Source organism: Mytilinidion resinicola (genome assembly GCF_010093595.1).
Source record: "Mytilinidion resinicola strain CBS 304.34 unplaced genomic scaffold BDZ99scaffold_22, whole genome shotgun sequence".
NCBI lineage: Eukaryota > Fungi > Ascomycota > Dothideomycetes > Mytilinidiales > Mytilinidiaceae > Mytilinidion > Mytilinidion resinicola.
Genome location: NW_022985458.1, coordinates 235,077 through 252,693, shown reverse-complemented (window position 1 = coordinate 252,693; position 17,617 = coordinate 235,077). Strand labels below are relative to the sequence as shown.

Sequence of the window (17,617 nt, the reverse complement as noted above, 5' to 3'; positions counted from 1 at the left end):
ATTACCCCCACCATGCTGGCTGTGACCATCTCCCTTCAGGAGCTTTGGGCTTCCTCGCGTGCCGATGGGCGCCTACAGGCATTGTCGATGGCTGCGAGCACCACGCTGTTTAAGGTCCTCCACTTGACCGCCATGAGAATGCTGTCCCCTAGGCAAAGGCTGCGAGCACCACGCTGTTTGAGGTCCTCCAATTGACCGCCAATGACTTTGGTGACGCTGTAGGCACTGTAGACACCATCAGTTAACGAGAGCTTCGATAGAGGGGAGGGTGAAAACTCTGCATCGCCACCCCAGAGGTGTCCTATCGTACGCCTAGGCATCGGCTCCACGTTCGGCTTGCTTCCTACACAAGTAGACATACGTCGGATGGTTTTCATACCCATTTTGATGGTTGTTCCTCTGTTCTGGTGATGCGGTTCGTTGTTGTCGTCGTCCGGTGGAGGGCCTTCGAACGGCCACAACGCCATCACCAGCTCCATCGTGCCTCAAGCATCTGCTCTGCTCACTACAATGTAGGAGCAGGTTCGTAGCACCGCCTCGTACAGGCTGCTTGTCGGGCTTGCGGTGCCATTAATTACACTATTTAGATTAATAAGACTATTAGTAGTTAACTTCCTAGAGCTGTAGTAAGTTAGGCGTCCCTATAGGGGTTAGTAGGGTGCAGGGTGCTTAGCGCTAAGTTAGCTAGAAATATTAAAAAATTAAATCGCTATAAGCTAAAACTTAACACTATACTAAGACTGGTAATAATTTTGTTCCCTAACTGCCCTTAATTATATTCCCCCGCAGCTGCCTATTAGACCCTAAATTAGGCAATAGCAGGTAGTAGCGCTGGAGCCTTCGATTTAACGTTATTACCCCGTATAGCGTAATTAAAAGAAGGCTGTCCTGGTGAAAAATCAAGCCTTATACAATTTATATAAGGAATTGTTCTTTTTAGCGGCTTTTATAGATATAGCTTTTTAAAGGCCTAACGTTACCTTAAAGCTATTATATAAAAGCTTTATAAGCCTGCCGCGAGCTTATATAAAAGCGCGGCAGGTTTATAAAGCTAGCTTATAATACATCTATTCCTATAGCCTACAGCCTTAACTCTACTACCCCTTAACGCCTAGCCTATATATATCTATAAAAATTAGCTAATTAATTAATTGGTTAATTTTCGACCTTTTACTTAATTTAATTAATTGCTTATAAATTAATTAATTAATTAATTAATTAAGTTTTAATTAATTGTTAGCAAGTATAGCTATAGTAGGCACCCGTAGCATAATTAGTGCGTACTAGGCAGTGCTTACTAATAGTGCTATAGGTGCTTATAAGAGCGGTATAGCAGACAACCAGGTGTTATCTATATTATTTATTATGCCACTTTTATAGTTGCACAGTTACTAGAAGGCGGCCTTTTATTCTAAGGCGCCCGATTTTACCTGCATCTACACCTACAACCTGCACACCTTAACAGTTTACTAGCTATATTATACCTTAGTATAGCCTTATAGCAGCTTTGTAAAAACGCTGGCGATATCTATAACTAGTTCTATAATATTCTTAAGAAGTCCGACTTTTCTATACCTATATTCCTCGCCTTTAGCGCCGCCCTGCAGCTTTTTAGCATCGCGTACCTGCCCCTGTATATTAGCTGCTTGCTCCCGCTTGCCTGGCTGGCCTACCGCCTTATTAGGTTAGCGTTTAGCTCGCGCAATGTTTTTACAACTTCCTTTACTAATATTAAGCGCGGCCAGTTTGCCGTAAAGTGTTACAACCCGTAATACGAACCACCCGAGCGCAGAGGCACTCGCGGAGACAAGAAAGCAGATAAGACTGATTACAGAGAACCAGGTCACGGGACCCAGAGGGTCACGTAAGGGACGCATAGGGATCCTGGATTCCCCCACGGACTGCTGGTGGATGGGAACGATCTAAGGATAGAGATCACGGGATGGATCAGCACGATTCAGGGATGGATCAGGGTGATCCAAGGACTGTTCGAGGATCAGGGTGATCCAGGGACCATTCAAGGATCAGGGTGATCCAAGGACGGATCAGACTGAGCCACAGATTTCTTAGGACGGAGCTTTCGTATATAGAGACGCTCCTTTGCATGGATAGGAACCTCGTGTTCAACTCAAGACTTCAATATTACCTATTGGAAGTAACCACCCCGTCTTGGACCTTGATTGATTATTGCCTCACCTTTTGAAGACTATTGCACCCCGACGACGACTTGCCTATACCCTGCCGTAGTGTGAGACACTTGGAAGGTATAGAAGAGACGACCCGTTACATAAAGCTTAAGTATAGCCCTAATAGTATTGTTGTCTTTATACTAAGTGCGCGCCTTAATTAGTAAGTTTGCGCAGTTCTTTAGGTAAAAGTAATTTAGCTAATAAAAGATAGCCTGTTTAGAAAGCTTTCTCTAGGTATAACGCCGCTAGATGTTGTCTTTAAGAATATATAGCGCGAGGCCGAGAAAAACCGCGAGAAATAGGGATATATATTGTTCTTACAGTTTTTAATATACTTGCTTTAATAGGTTGCCTGTCTAGATTTTAGATAAATAGTAACTATAGCAGATACTTTAGCCTATAAAGGAACAACTACTATCTAGATTTTATACTGGAAAAACCTAAAGGGCCTCTATAGCTTTACTACTACCGCCCTTTATATACTCGCTCTAACCGGCTACTAAAAGGGTAAATATCCCTATATTAGTGTTATATATAAGCTTTACTATGCGCCGAAAGGTAATATAAAGCTATATACGGCAACTTTTATTAGTAGGAACTTAGTAGGTGGAATTTAATCTTTATATATAATTAAACCTTAATAAGCTAATTATATTATTATACAGGCGCTACTAAAGTCCTAGTTAGGAATAAATTAGGCTAACTTAGGCTCGCCGATACTCTTATACCAAATACTAAAGGCGCGAATATATACTTGCGGATAAAGCAGGCTTAATTAAGGACTAGGTATAGCAAAGCTAGATTAAGAAATATTAAGCTATAATATATAGGGCTTATAAAACTAGAAAACCCCTTCTAAACTACGTATAACTACCTCTTACTTATAGTTCTCTTTATATCCCGGTATACTAGTATTTGCCTATTTGTTTTAAGCGGTATTGCAACTTATACTATATATTTACTAGATTTGCTAGCCGAGTAGCAGAAGGCACAGTCTCCTATAACTGTTTAATGTAAAACTAACAACGCTATTATAAAAATCTCCTGTATTTCTCCGGTAAGATTATATTTATCCTAGTTACTATATATTTCTCTATATAGCTATATATACAGCTTTACGCTTATTTAATATAACTTTTTATTTAAATCCACTTTATACCACCTAGGCAATAGTACTCCGCCCTATATACCCTAATAATTATCCTTTAAGCCCTAAGAATCCACTACTATTAGCTTTATACTCTATATCCGCAGCTTATATATATAGATTGCTAACGTTGCTTATAGGTATACTAGCATCGATTTATAGCTATATAGTGTATAGTATAGCTAATAATAAATATAGTTTTTACTTAGCTGTTCTATATCTACTTACCTTATTTATAGCCTTATAATACAACTTAAATAGTATAGTGCTATATATCCTACGTTCTTATTATATTCTTCCGCTATTTACTACTTTAGCTTGTTCTAAACCACCTTTCTTTAAGAAGCGCAATAGATTATTAAACCGAGCCGCACGTCCAGATTTTAATACGCCCTATTATGCCTTCTTTATTACTCGCCAGCCTTATACCCACGGCGATCTCTATAGCTGAAAGGCTTAGAGCGCCTGCTCTTAACCCGCCACCTGGCGTTATAACGGTATTCTTAACATCTTCTCCTAACTATATATAGATAATTATTGCTATTATATTTTTATACAGTTATACCAGGCGTGCTATTTTTAATCCGGTTGTACACTAGAATAGTCCTAGTAAGGAACTTAGACTTTACAGACTATATAGATTACCCTATTGCATATGCTTATAGTAGTGGCTAAGACTAATAAATAACAGGTATTGCGACTCTTAGATTTGTAAGTTATAGGAGGAGGGAAGCTAAGTGGAATACTAAGCAGAAGTACTAGATTAGTTTCTTTGCTATTATTGCAGTGGGCAGGTTAATGTTCAAAGCGGGCGCCGGAGTCTATTAGTGGAATCTGTATTGCAGCGATCTAAATAACATTTTCTATATATATCGACTTCCTCCGTCTCTTACAGTTCTTCCTTATGCCGCTATATAGAATACCAACTAAACTGTGCAAACAGTATGTCTACATCTAAAATATAATCTACTGTCCAATAATCTACTTTATTAAACTCGCCATCCTACTTTAATACATCTTGCTCCTGGCCCCGAACCGTACTGTTAACCCCTTCCTCTCCATCGGTTCTAAGATCGTTATTATCGCGTCCCTTGTCTACTACATCATCTCCATGTCAGTGTCTGCCTGGGCCTGCAGCCTGCGCAAAAAGGCCTGGAACAATCTTGTACCGGGCAAGTGTCTAGATAATAATACCATGATTATGATTACATGTATTTGGAATATTGCGAGCGACATTATCATCCTGGGCCTCCCTGCGAGGAGTGTATGGAAGTTGAGGATCCCGAGGAAGAAGAGGATTAGTATTGTGCTGCTTTTTGCTACGGGGTTGCTGTACGTGTCCACTCTCTGCTTTTTACTCCATTTCCCAGGCTGAAGCCGTCTCCCTCTCTCCCCACTTTCTTCAACGCGTATACTTAGGGGAAAAAAGATTGGTTTGCTAATGATTAAAAATAGCGCGTGCATAACAAACGTCTTCATCATAATGTACCTCCTCCGCATGGCTGGCGCCAACGCCGATGTCTCGTACAACATTGCGTGGCTGGGTCTCTGGGTTGCCGCCGAGGTCTCGTTCGGTCTGTGCGTCATTTCCCTGCTATCGCTGCCCAAACTTATGGAGGTTAAGGGCAAGCACTGGTTCGCGCTTGTCGCGAAACCGTTCTCGTCGTTCTCAACTAGCATTGTGAACTTGACGGGGACGCAACGGGACCAGGAATGGCACTGCGAATGGCAGCCCGGATACGAGTTGGCAGGGGACTGCGGCCGTTAAGAATGGTAATTTGGGAGGGAGTCTTGGGGGGAGGAGGTCAGGGGGCGCGGAGAGTGAGGTTGAGTTGGTCGGGGTTAAGGGGAGTGGGGAGAGGAGTCGGGTAACCATTGAGGGGGATTGGACTGGGACTAGCTGCCTGCGTGGTGGCCTTGCTTCCGGCTGTATGGATGTTGCATGGATGGAGGTTGATGGGTGTTTATCCACGCAGAGCACCAGCCAGCCGCCGCGAGCCTTAGTATAACTATAACATCGACACCGCTTCAGAGCTCGCCAAGCCTGGCGCCATCTCCCTCAAGCACTCCACGTCCGACATTATCCTTCGTGGACTCTGCACCTCCGAGCAGCGCATTAATAGCAACCTCGACCTTCGCGATATCTAGTCTCCAAAGAAATGGTTCCACTCCTAGCACAACATCCTCATCTGCGCCGTCATCGACGTTATTACCGACGTCTGGAAACAATAATAATCCTGGCGGAGGTAGACAATTCGGTACCCCCGAGATTGTGGGAACAGTGATAGGGATAATTGGATTAATCGTGGCCATCTTGACTTTGTATGTGACCTGGCGGTCTTAAAAAAATAAGAAAAGAGCTAAGAGGAATTCGGAAGTACCGATGAGGGGTATGTATTGACGGTAAACTATGTGTCATGCTTATTTTTTACTGTTCTCAGAGTTTATGTAGGTTTTTTTTTGGCCGATATCCACGCACTCCGTCTTTCCACGTTTGCCATTTCAAGCCTCTCAGCGTTCGTGTTTACGTCTTACATCTCCCGTATTTCCATGAATTGACTGTTGTGATGGAAGAAGCGGCATAGAGCAGACATCGCCAAAGGGATGTATGATGTATATATTCTATCACGTGACTTATCGTTAATGATATATTTTTCTAATAAAACAAGCTGCGCACGGCATGAGACCTCTCTGTTGGCCTTTCTAACACTGTTAGCTTCGTTTAGTTGCTTCTCACCAGCAAATTTCTTCCCACAGCCCTAGGGTTAGACTCCAACTTTGTCCGAAGTGGAGACCTGGAATTTAAAGACACGAGGAGGCCATTAAGGGCTTCCGGAATACCGGGCCGATCTTCCAATCGAGCTCGCCGCCTCGGTCTTCAGGCCTCTGCATGGCTCTTGATACTGGGCTTAATTAGCTATCATAGTTGCCCACTATCACGATTTTATACCAACGCGGCAATCCCTCTAACTAATTTGCCTATTCCTGTAACTCCCCAGCGCACCCCTTTCCGTTAAAACCCCAGTATGCATCAACAGATTGCCGTCCGGGACCGAGGGGGCGCGGTTATGTTTGTGTAATACACAAACTACATAAATAGGATCAAGGGATCAGACGGGGGACGCCGCGTGCGAAAGGGGAAGAGGTAGGCGTAGAGGAATCGGGTAGTATTTGAGGGGAGATAAGACGAATTGTTCGAGGGGTGTTAGATTGCGGGAGAGGGAGGGGTTTTTGAGGAGGACATGGCCGATGAGATGGATGCGGATATTGAAGAATCAAGGCCATAGTGTAGGAGGTGCGGATAGGTGTTTTTAGGGTGGTAAAGGGAAGCCCGGAGGATGAAAGTCAGACCGAATGAACGAGGTGTGGTCTGTGCTGTTGGTAGTACCCGCCAAGCCGCTAGGATGTGGGGTTAGGGGTACTTTTCTTCAACAACATGAGTGCACTTCCACATCACGGATGTCGCGGAAATCGCAAACCCAAGATAAAAACGTCCAGATCGCTACATTTTGCTTGGACTGGTAGAGACTGCAAACCACTAGGTGCATATATAAGCACGACGAGCCATATTCATACCTTTTATGACGTAATCATGTCCAGCCATACAAAACGATACTCACCACTCCCAAATCCAACCTCAAACCCACTCCCCCGACGCCGAACACCACGCCTACGAACCATTCTCATTCTTCTCGTCCTAGTGCTCTTGGTCGTCTACCACAACTCCGCCTCCATCATGTCCACCATCCCCACGCACCGCCCAAGCGCCGAGGCCAACCTCCAGGAAGTCGCTGACTTGATGGACGAGATCTACTCCACGCTCGCCAAAATGCGCTACATGCCCGCCTCCGCCATCAAGCGCGCCCCGCACACCAACCCGGGCATCAACCTCACCCTCGCCGCCGAGTGCTCGCTAGACCCGCTCGTCATCCGCCTCCACCAGCTGCTGCCGTACGTGGACAAGACGGAGGTCGAGAGCCCAGACTTCATCCACGGCGGCGAATTCGCCGACTTCCGGGCCGAAGACGACGTGCGGCAGAGCCGGGACCCACTGTACTCGGGGTGGGAGAGCAACGGCGGGAAGGGCGACTGGGACGGCGAGGACGGCGAGTACATCCGCCCGTGGGTGACGCCGCTGAGCATGATGGGGAACCACCAGAGCGTGCTCATCTACGATGCGCGCAAGCATCGCATCTGGATCATCGACCAGGAGTCCGGCTGGAGTACGGACCGGGCGCTCAGGGGTGTGGAGGCCGGGGAGCCGGTGTCGGCGAATCGGATGAACTACGACCATGTGCCCAGTCGGCCTGCGGGGGACGTCTTGAGGGATGTGGTCGCGCGTTATATGAGCCTGGAGGAGATCCCTGGGGGCGGGGAGCATAGTCCCGGGTTCTGGGAGGAGGCGTTGAGGGCGCTTTATAGGAAGTGTGGATGGCCTGGGAGTTTTGATAGTGATGCTTTTGAGGTTGAGAGGGTGAGGATGGATGCGAGGGATCGGTGCAAATATTTTTTCGAGGAGCCTCTAAGGGAGGTGGAGACGCTAAAGAGCTGGGGTAAATATGCCGATCGGCGGGCTGAGCGCCTACGCCATGACCTCGGTTTGGCAGAGACGGATGATCAGCGGTATTCTATTGAGTTCGCGCTTCGGAAAGAGGAGTATAAAGATCAAAGACGGGTCCGGGATCTTCTGAAGGCAGAGGAGAAGGCGGAGAGGCTCTGTCCTGGCGGTGTATGTTTGCCGGATGAGGATCTACCGCTCTGGGAGTTGCGAGAGCTGGAATCGGTGTTGGAGTCGCAGCACAGCAGCATAAGTGGGACCCGTAATTGGATTGCGTCAAAGGACACGACGGCGGAGCAGAAAGAGGACTTCAGGAAGTCCCTCAAGATCCAGGAAGCGAAACTGATCTTCGACGAAACAGCCGTCCGGAGCTCCAGGAACGAAGTCGACCGGCTGTGTGCTGAACGAGGCTGTAGGCCGTTACCGAGGCATGGTGAACGGGAGCGGGAGCAGGAGAGGGTTGCTAGGTCGAAGGAGATTCTAGTGCAGGAGAAGGAGCACCTTGCCTTAATCAAGCAGTGGATGCGTGAGCTGCGGTCGAATGCTGTTACTACGAAGAACGAGATGGAAGAGGAATTGGAAATGGTAAAGAAGGGCATAAAATCGTTAGAGGCGAGTATATTACAGTCTGAGAAGTACTATGCAGATAAGGGGGATCCATTGTAGATATTAGAATGCACCTTATAGTCTAGAAGCCGTTACATACAACACGTTAATTCTTAACGACCTTGTTATGAATCTACAATCCATAATCAGATTCTGTGGGATGTGTTCAAGTTGAGGAACTAACTCTAAGCGACGGTGTAGCGGCCTTAGAGTCGCAACTTTCATAAAAAAAAGGAAGCCTGGAGCAAAGCGATTTGAGACTATAGAATCTAGAACTTAGCAGATAACCCGAAATCAAGATCCAGAATCAAGAGATAGTAGAAACCGGCCGAAAACACATCCTCCAGAAAGCATACCCAACCAGTCATTCATCCGCTCTCAAGGCAAGCAATAACCCCGGTCAACCACATGTCCGCTCCAGTTGTATAACTCGACGCATCACTGGCTAAATATAAAAAAGCTCCCTTAAGCTCTCCCGCCTGGCCCTTCCGCCCAATGAAAATCTTACTCTCCCAGATGTCTTTAGGAGCCTGCGGTAGAAAGTCCGAGATCTCGGTCGCCATGTACCCTGGCGAGACACTGTTAAGTAGCGAAGGCGACCCACCCAACGGCGAGCGAGCGGCGGAGATGGAGCACGCCGGCCTATGGCAGCGTTGTAGCCCGCTTGGAGCTGCGGGATGTTTACGATGTGGCCAGACATGGACAGTGATCTTGTTGGAGTGGAGTGGAGTGGATTTGGAAATCGCTCCACTCCAGTCCAGCAGAAAGCTCGTGGAGCTCCAGGAGCTCCAGGAGCTCCATATTACCTATAGTAGTTAGCGCGAGGTAGTTTTGGTGTTAAGGTTGAACTTACACGTGACATGCAGCCCGTTTTCCTCATCCTCGTCCTCATCTAAATCCAGGTTTATTGCGCCATCTATAACTGCTTCCTCAGCAGCTTTACAGCGCTGCTGTTCTGCTGATAGGTCGTCATTAACATAATAGGCCTCCTCTGCTGCTAGTAAAGCTGCCAGCCGTGTATCTGCCTGCTCGCAAAGGGTTGTATATTGTTGTGGTGCGCTAGGCGCGCCGTAGGCGTATGCAAGCTTAGGGTTGTTGTAGACATCCTTAGTAGGCGTGAATAAACAGCGTAGACACTTGTTAGCCTTAATTATAACGTAATCCACCAGGTAGTGGCGCCCACCAGGTAGTGGCGCGCCCCATTAAAATTCCGCAACGCGTAACGCGATTTTCTATTACTACTACAATGGCTCCACCACAACAACAAGAATCTGTGCATAGAGAGGGCAGATTAACTCTCGCTCTTCAAGCTTTCAAGCAAGGCCAAATTCAGACTCTTAAGGCCGCTGCAAAAGCGTACGATGTACCTCCAACAACAGCCCGGCGACGCGTCGCCGGGATCGAACCACAACGCGGCCATCATGCACCCAATCGCCTTCTCACAGCTACACAAGAAGAGAGTCTTAGGCAGTGGATTCTATCGAGAGATCAACGCGGAATGCCACCTCAAATCGCGATTGTACGGGAGATGGCTGGTATTCTAGCTGCGCAAAAGGCTGGATCACCTACCCCCCTTCCTGTTGGCCCAAATTGGGTATCAAGATATATTAAGCGCCACGACGACCTTCAAGTCAAATTCAACCGCAAGTACGATTATCAGCGCGCCAAATGCGAGGATCCTGTACTTATTCAGGGCTGGTTCAAACGCATTCAAGACATAAAGATACAATACGGGATTCTGGATAATGATACTTGGAACTTCGATGAGACTGGCTTCCAAATGGGCATTATTGCAACTGCAAAAGTTGTTACCGGAACCGATCGAGCCGGCCGGCCTAGGACAATACAGCCAGGCAATCGAGAATGGGTTACAATCATTGAGTGCATCAATGCATTAGGGGGTGATATTCCACCGCTCATTATCTTCGAAGCGTTGATGCACCAAGCTGCTTGGTATGAGGACAACATTATTCCACACGATTGGTCAATCGGCGTTAGCGAAAACGGTTGGACAACAAATGAGATTGGCCTTGTCTGGATAAAGCTGTTCCATGAGCATACAAAGGATCGCACCGTTGGCACGCATCGGCTGCTTGTGTTAGATGGCCACGGCAGCCACGTAAGCCCTGAATTCGACCAATTCTGCCTAGAGCATAATATCATTACGATATGCATGCCGGCGCATTCTTCGCATTTGCTGCAGCCGCTTGATGTAGGCTGTTTCTCGCCGCTTAAGCAAGCCTACGGACGCCTCGTTGAACAGATTATAGGCCGCGGCGTCAATCACATCGACAAACACGAATTCTTGCCGCTATATAGGCAGGCTAGGCGAACGGCGCTGCATCAAAACAATATACAGGCAGGATTCGCAGCTACTGGCCTTGTGCCATACAGCCCCGATCGCGTGCTATCACGGCTACATACAGATTATCAGACACCACCACCACCCGAACATCCACAATCAAAAGCATCCTCAGCAGCTCAAACACCCCACAATATCGCCGAGCTACAAAAGCAGGCCGCCTTAATAAGGCGCTATCTTAAACAGCGCACGCATAGCCCGCCGAGCCCAACAGACCGTGCACTTAGCCAGCTTACAAAAGCATGCGAAATGTCGATGTCAACCACCGCGCTGCTTGCTAGCGAAATTGAGAAGCTACGGGCAGAGAACCAACGCCAGAAAAAGAAGAAGGCAAAGAAGCGCAAGTATGTAGCTAGGGGGGGTGTTTTATTAGAAGCAAAAGGGGCCTCTCGTGCACAAGCTGCGCAGAATGTAGTAGCAGAGGGGGCAGCGGGGGCAGCAGAGGCAGCGAGCGAGCGGCCGCAGCGTGCAAAACCTAGGTGTAGCATGTGTGAATCAACAGAACATAATGCACGCACGTGCCCTAGGCGGCAGGCAACTAGCTAGCAGATAGCTGCATTAAATACAATTATTCGTGGTTGAGCAATTCGTGTTTTTATTGTCGCGAGTTTTGATGGGCGCGCCACTACCTGGTGGGCGCCACTACCTGGTGGATTACGTTAAACCATAGTTAGAGCTTACAACACCGGGGCTTTCGGCCGTCCTCCTTGCTACTGGTGGCAGAAGCTGACAGACTCGAAATTTGAAGTTTATGTCTGTAGCTTATTACCTGCCCAATTATACATGCCGGAGGAGTTGTGGCGCATGTGCAGGTAGTCGATGCTGCAGACCTCATCCGCTTCGTTGGCAGACACGTGTTGCTGCAGTAGCGAGGCATGAATCCATTTTCGTTTCACCGGAAGACGCAGCCACCACCACGTAAGCAACCACATACATGGGCAGCCAGTGGCATGTACAATATACTTATGATTCTTTAAAGAATTTCCTACTCATATTGACATCTTACGATCACCTTCTGCCTGCACCTCCAACATCTTCTTCTCACCTCTTCATATGTGCATTGCTTACAAGATACGCCAGTTTAGCTTGCCCGAAGGACAGCTCGGCAACAATGTCAAGCGAAAATACAACGCAGGGAAAACGGCTTATCATATGCTGTGACGGAACGTCTAATGACAGTGAAGACGAAGCATTGACGAATGTTGCTCGAATCTCTCGATGCATAGACAATACAACGCATGGCGATTTCGTGCAGATCACTCTCTATATGCGCGGGATAGGCACAGGCACATCAAGATGGGCGAATTGGAGGGACCAAATTGTAGGCAGAGGTGAATATGAGTTCTTTTTATCTTGTAGAATTGAAACGCACGTTTTTGACCAGAAGTATAGAACGCTGATATTCTTGGTTAGGGATCGATTATGATATTCGTGAGGCGTATAAATTTATATGCACTAATTACTCGGATACACGCGACGAAATAGTACTTATAGGTTTCTCTCGAGGAGCCTTCACCGTTCGTGCTGTTGCCAAAATAATAAACGACATCGGATTACTCAGGAGTACGGGACTTCGATTCCTCGGCGAACTATACAGCTTGTGGGAAAAGCAGCCCAAGGGAGGCGAGGAGTCTCAACCACCTTAAGAAAACAAACTTAGCGAGAAGATTAAGAAGTTACGTAATGACCTGATTGACAGGGAATTGCTAACACCCACTGTGCAAATCAAAGCTTGTGCAGTCTAAGACACAGTTGCTTCTCTTGGTTTCAGAATGCCTGCCCACGTTGCGCAGCCGGAATTTAAGAAGCTCTCTTTCGTCAATTCAGAAGAGATTTGGCCAAATGTTAAACGGGCCATACAGGCGTTGGCCCTTGATGAGGACCGAAGACACTTCAAACCTCTTCTGTGGAAGCCTAAGGAAGGCCATCAGTTGGAGCAGTACTGGTTTCGCGGCACTCACAGTGACGTTGGAGGCGGAAACAAGGACGCAACTCTAGCTAACATCACGCTGGTGTGGATGATCTCACAGCTGAAAGGAGATGTCAATTTCAATGAGAACGCTGTTCGTGCCTTGATTATGGAAGACAGCGTATCGCGGACGCGTTCCAACCCGTCATTGCTAAATGGATTGGAGAAACTCGAGATCACGATCCGAATGCCGCGTAAAACGTTGCAAAAGAACTCAGGTAAGCTTCGATCGCCAATAAGACTCTTCTTTACTAAGATATAATGACAGAAGTTTGGGTACAACGGACCAAGTCAGCTCGGTTGCAAGGATATATTGGAGGTTGGCATCCTAGAAGTTGCAGCGACGGAAAGATTCACTGGAGTGTCGCGATCCTCGAAGAGGAAAGATTTGTTCCACTGCATAAAAGACATCACGAACTACCTCTTGAAAGGGAGTCTTTAACTCGCTACGAGCAAGACGTCTTAATAACTTGGACTCTCAAATCGCTCATGGACCTTTATCTTTTCGGAGATGTAAAAGAGAAAGAAAGCCAAAGCCAAAGCCAAAGCGTTGCCACGACGTCTATTCCTATTGGCGCACTCCTTTATTTAGGGCTACCTGGTCAGAGACCCGCCGGTGCCGATGAGAACTTCGTGGGAGTCCGGTTTAAGGCGGGGGAAGAAAAAACAGTGTTTAGTGGAAGTAAGAAAGATAACAGATACCCTGAGTCAGATATGGCCATCATGAGGCTCGATATTCCATTGAAGGACCAGACTCGAAACAGAGAACATTATAGTATTTCCTCAAGTAGAATGGAGATCGAATGGTCCATCCTACGTGCGGACGTCTTCCGAGCGGATGACGATTTAATCGACTTGGCCATCCAAGCATCGAAGTACCATGATTAAGGGCAATGGGAGAAGGCCGAAGAAATGCAGCTAAAAGTGGTGAATAGGAGAAAGGAGCGCCTACAAAAGGATCACCCAGACACTCTAACCAGCATGGCCAATCTAGCGTCGATGCTTAGCGATCAAGGGCGATGGAAGGATGCTGAAGAGCTGGAAGACCAGGTATTGAAATTGAGAAAGACACGGCTAGGGGATAAACACCCAGACACATTGATAAGCATGGCCATTCTAGCATCGACGTACTGGAGTCAAGGGCGTTGGAGAGAGGCTGAAAAGCTAGAGAAGAAAGTTCTGGAGACAAGAGAGAAGGTGTTAGGATCTGATCATCCACATACGCTGAGTAGTATGGCGAATTTGGTCTCAACATACCGCAGCCAAGGTAAATGGGGAGCTGCTGTAGAGCTAGTGGAGGACGCGAAATATAAGGCAGAGATAGGGGATATCGAAAAGGCTTTGAATTTGCTAGTTGGGCAAAGAGACCGTCCCTTGACACCCCGCAATGGATTGCACTCAAAGGAGCCCGATGATCTGGAAATACGAAAGAGGGTGCTGGGGAAGAAGGGTCTGCAGACTCTAGCTATCATGGCTAACCTTGCATCGACATACCGTGATCAGGGGGGATGGGAGAAAGCCAAAGACCTAGGATTGAAGGTGAAGGAAATAATGGAAAATGTATTAGGAAAGGAGCATCAAGATACGCTGAATAGCATGGCTGGACTAGCTAAAACGTACTGGATCCAAGGGCGTTTGAAACAAGCTAAAGAGCTGGAGATGGAAGTTTGGAAGATGAAGAAGAAGGTGCTTGGGGAAGAGCATCCAGACACGTTAACGAGCGCATCTGACCTGGCGATTACATACCGCGATCAAGGGCGATTAAATAAGGCTGAAGAGCTGGAGAAGAAAGCCTTAGAGATGAGAAATAAGGCGCTTGGAAAAGAGCATCCGGATACTCTTTCTAGTATGTCTGCTTTAGCGTCGACCTACTTTGAACAAGGACGATGGGACGAGGCTGAAGAGCTGGAGAAGAAAGTTTTAGACGTGAGAAAGAGGACGCTTGGAGAAGAGCATCCAGACACGCTAACGAGCGCATCTGGCCTAGCGATGACATATCGCGACCAAGGGAAATTGAATGAGGCTGAACATCAATTCCTTGAAGTAATAGAGATAAGAAAGAGAGTGCTTGGAGAAGAGCATCCGGATACTCTTACTAGTATGTCTGCTTTAGCGATTACATACGGCGAGCAAAGGCGCTTGAATGAGGCCGAGCAGCTAGGGAGTCAAGTTTTGAAGACAAGAGAGAGAGTGCTTGGAGAAGAGCATCCACGTACACTTAGTAGCATTTCTGGCCTGGTGATTACATATCGTGATCAAGGGCGATGGGACGAGGCTGAAGAACTAGAGAAGAAAGTTTTGTAGACGAGAAAGAGGCGCTTGGATAAGAGCATCTAGACATACTAACCAGCATGGAAAATCTCGCATTTACCTTGAAGGGTCGAGGTTATGATAACGAGGCTATTCGGTTAATGGAGAAATACTTTATTCCAAACACGACAAACTAACGTGTTCTGCGGGCAAGCTGCCCGTGCGGGCATCCTGCCCACCCCACCAAGCCGCCACGCCGAATATTGCGAATTGCTCAACCACGAACGATTGTATTTAGTGTAGCTATCTACTAGCTGGTTGCCTGCCGTCTAGGGCACGTACGTGCGTTGTGTTCAGTTGATTCGCACATGCTGCACCTAGGTTTTGCACGCTGCTGCTGGCGCCTCCTCTGCCTCTATTTGGGCAGCTTGTGCACGAGAGGCCACTTCTGTTCCTAATAGAACCCCTCCTTTAGCTACATACTTGCGCTTCCTTGCCCTCTTTTGTTTCTGGCGCTTATTTTCTATGCGTGCCGTCTTAAGTTCGCTTGCAAGCAGCACAGCGTTTAACATCGCTATTTCACACCCCTTAACGATCCCGCTAAGGGCTTGTTCTGCTTTACTTAATAGGCTATGCATATGCCGGTGGAAATAGCGCTTTATTAAGGCTGTCTGCTTCTGTAGCTCAGCAATATTGTAAGGTGTTTCGGCTGCCAAAGATGCATTTAAGGACGGTGGACGGCGTTGGGGTGATGGCGTCTGAAATTCGGCATGCAGCTGCGATAGCACGCGCTCAGGGCTATATGGAACGAGGTCAGTGGCTGCAAAGCCTGCCTGTATATTATCTTAATGTAGCGCTGTTTGCCTGGCCTGCCTATATAGCGGCAGGAATTCGTGTTTATCGATGTGGTTGACACCGCGGCCCATAAGCTGTTCAACGCTACGTCCATAGGCCTGCTTTAGCGTCGAGAAACAGCCTATATCAAGCGGCTGCAGCAAATCCAACAAATGGGCTGGCATGCATATAACAACAATGTTGTGCTCCATACAGAATTAATCAAATTCGGGGTTAACGTGGCTGCCGTGGCCATCCAGCACAAGCAGCCGATGCGTGCCAATCGTGCGATCCTTTGTATGCTCATGGAATAGTGTAAGCTTGTGGGGGCACGAGCATGGGTGCACGAGATGTGAGAGAGTGGTTATGTGTGTGTATTGTGGAGGTGCGCGTAGGCACGTATATATAGATGTGCTGGACGCCAAGTCCTGCGTTGATTGGTGCCTCTAGGCTTACACACCCCCTCAGATTTGAATGTAATGTAGAAGCTGGAGTAGCTGTTGACGTGGTATGGTGCTCGTGAGAGCTGTATATGTGAAGCTTTTCGCTTCGTTTTGTTTGAGCTTTTCGCTCGTTTGGTTGGTGAAGCTTTTCGCTTCTTTGGTTTGAGCTTTTCGCTCGTCCATTGTTTCCAATGGTTTGGTTGTGAGCTTTTCGCTCGTCCATTGTTGCCAATGGTTTGGTGTGAGCTTTTGCTCGTCCATTGATGCCAATGGTTTGGTGGTTAAGCTTTGCGCTCGTTTGGTATGAAGCTTTTCGCCCCTTTGATTGTATAGTTATGCTATGGATTTGTTAGCTTAAGAAGCGGCTTGAGGAGCGGCTTGAGGCGCAGATTGTGTGCTTGGAAACTCATCGAAGTGAAGTTGTGAGACCCAATTCTCGTGTCGCTGTCGAGGTAAAAGCTTTGTGAGGCCATCGGCTGGCTGTGCTTTTGTTTGGATGTATGCCAGATCAATTTGCTTTGCTTGAGCTTCTTGACGTAGCCAATGATGGTGTATGTCAACGTGTCGAAGCGTTGTCTTAAGCTTTGGTGTGGCTGCTTGAATCAAGCGAATTGTTTGCTGATTATCGCAATATAGAACTCGGTCGTTATCTAGCTCAAAATCGATGGATTTGAAAAGCCTCCACCACCATATAAGCTCTGTGGCGGCTAAGGAAGCGGCAATAAGCTCTGCTTCGGTAGTTGATTTGGTCACGCAATGTTGTAGCGTGGCTTTCCAATCGATAGGGCCGCCAAACAGGAAGAAGATATAGCCTTGTAAGCTTTTCTGTGTGGTTTTGTAATCGGTATATAAAGCATTAGTAGCTCTAAAGAAGTCGGGTTCTTCTAAATCGATAATATATGCGGTGTCGACGGGTACTAAGGCATTATAGTAGAGAGCTTAAGCTTTTATATCCTGTAGATATGCGAGCGTTTAATAGGCAGCGTTGAGATGCTGTTATAATAGATTAATTAAGAATTCGGCTAGCTTTAAGTGAGCTTTTAAAACGTCGGGTCTTGTGGCGCCAGCAATATATCCGATAGAGCCTGTTAGCTGTGTATAGCAATAGATATTAGCATTATTCTTTAGCTCTATTAATAGAAGGAGCTCTTTAAGTAGCAGCAGTATTGTAGATAACGTAATCCACAAGTTAGTGGCCCGCACAAGCTAGTGGCCCACCCAACCACGCTACCGAGGCCAAATATTCCGAATTACTCCAC

The 17,617-nt window shown here is 47.1% G+C and overlaps 6 protein-coding genes across 6 annotated transcripts; 4 read left to right on the top strand and 2 right to left on the bottom strand.

Moving 5' to 3' along the window:
- Positions 1-116: 116 nt before the first annotated feature.
- On the bottom strand, positions 117-573 carry BDZ99DRAFT_152743 (uncharacterized protein). The gene is made up of 2 exons (XM_033712792.1): positions 380-573; positions 117-225 (listed from the first exon to the last, which is right to left on the bottom strand). Exons 1-2 carry the CDS (start codon positions 477-479, stop codon positions 149-151), a joined length of 177 nt encoding a protein of 58 aa, XP_033571395.1. The 5' UTR covers positions 480-573; the 3' UTR covers positions 117-148.
- A 3,874-nt stretch (positions 574-4,447) lies between these two features.
- BDZ99DRAFT_481249 (uncharacterized protein) lies at positions 4,448-5,104 on the top strand (the record flags this gene model as incomplete). The annotated part of the gene is made up of 2 exons (XM_033722384.1): positions 4,448-4,668; positions 4,792-5,104. The coding sequence occupies 2 exons, from the start codon at positions 4,448-4,450 to the stop codon at positions 5,102-5,104; spliced, it is 534 nt and encodes a 177-aa protein (XP_033571394.1).
- Positions 5,105-6,799: 1,695 nt separating this feature from the next.
- BDZ99DRAFT_467468 (uncharacterized protein) lies at positions 6,800-8,622 on the top strand. Its single transcript, XM_033721025.1, has one exon. It carries the CDS (start codon positions 7,073-7,075, stop codon positions 8,558-8,560), a length of 1,488 nt encoding a protein of 495 aa, XP_033571393.1. The 5' UTR covers positions 6,800-7,072; the 3' UTR covers positions 8,561-8,622.
- Positions 8,623-8,738: 116 nt separating this feature from the next.
- On the bottom strand, positions 8,739-9,201 carry BDZ99DRAFT_545049 (uncharacterized protein; the record flags this gene model as incomplete). The annotated part of the gene is made up of 1 exon (XM_033726830.1): positions 8,739-9,201. A coding segment is annotated over one exon (333 nt), but the record flags the coding sequence as incomplete, so codon positions are not given.
- Positions 9,202-11,973: 2,772 nt separating this feature from the next.
- Positions 11,974-13,093, top strand: BDZ99DRAFT_397998 (uncharacterized protein; the record flags this gene model as incomplete). The annotated part of the gene is made up of 3 exons (XM_033716075.1): positions 11,974-12,193; positions 12,276-12,492; positions 12,634-13,093. 3 exons carry the CDS (start codon positions 11,974-11,976, stop codon positions 13,091-13,093), a joined length of 897 nt encoding a protein of 298 aa, XP_033571391.1.
- Positions 13,094-13,812: 719 nt separating this feature from the next.
- Positions 13,813-15,135, top strand: BDZ99DRAFT_491211 (TPR-like protein; the record flags this gene model as incomplete). Its single annotated transcript, XM_033723094.1, has 2 exons — positions 13,813-14,124; positions 14,236-15,135. The coding sequence occupies 2 exons, from the start codon at positions 13,813-13,815 to the stop codon at positions 15,133-15,135; spliced, it is 1,212 nt and encodes a 403-aa protein (XP_033571390.1).
- Positions 15,136-17,617: the final 2,482 nt, after the last annotated feature.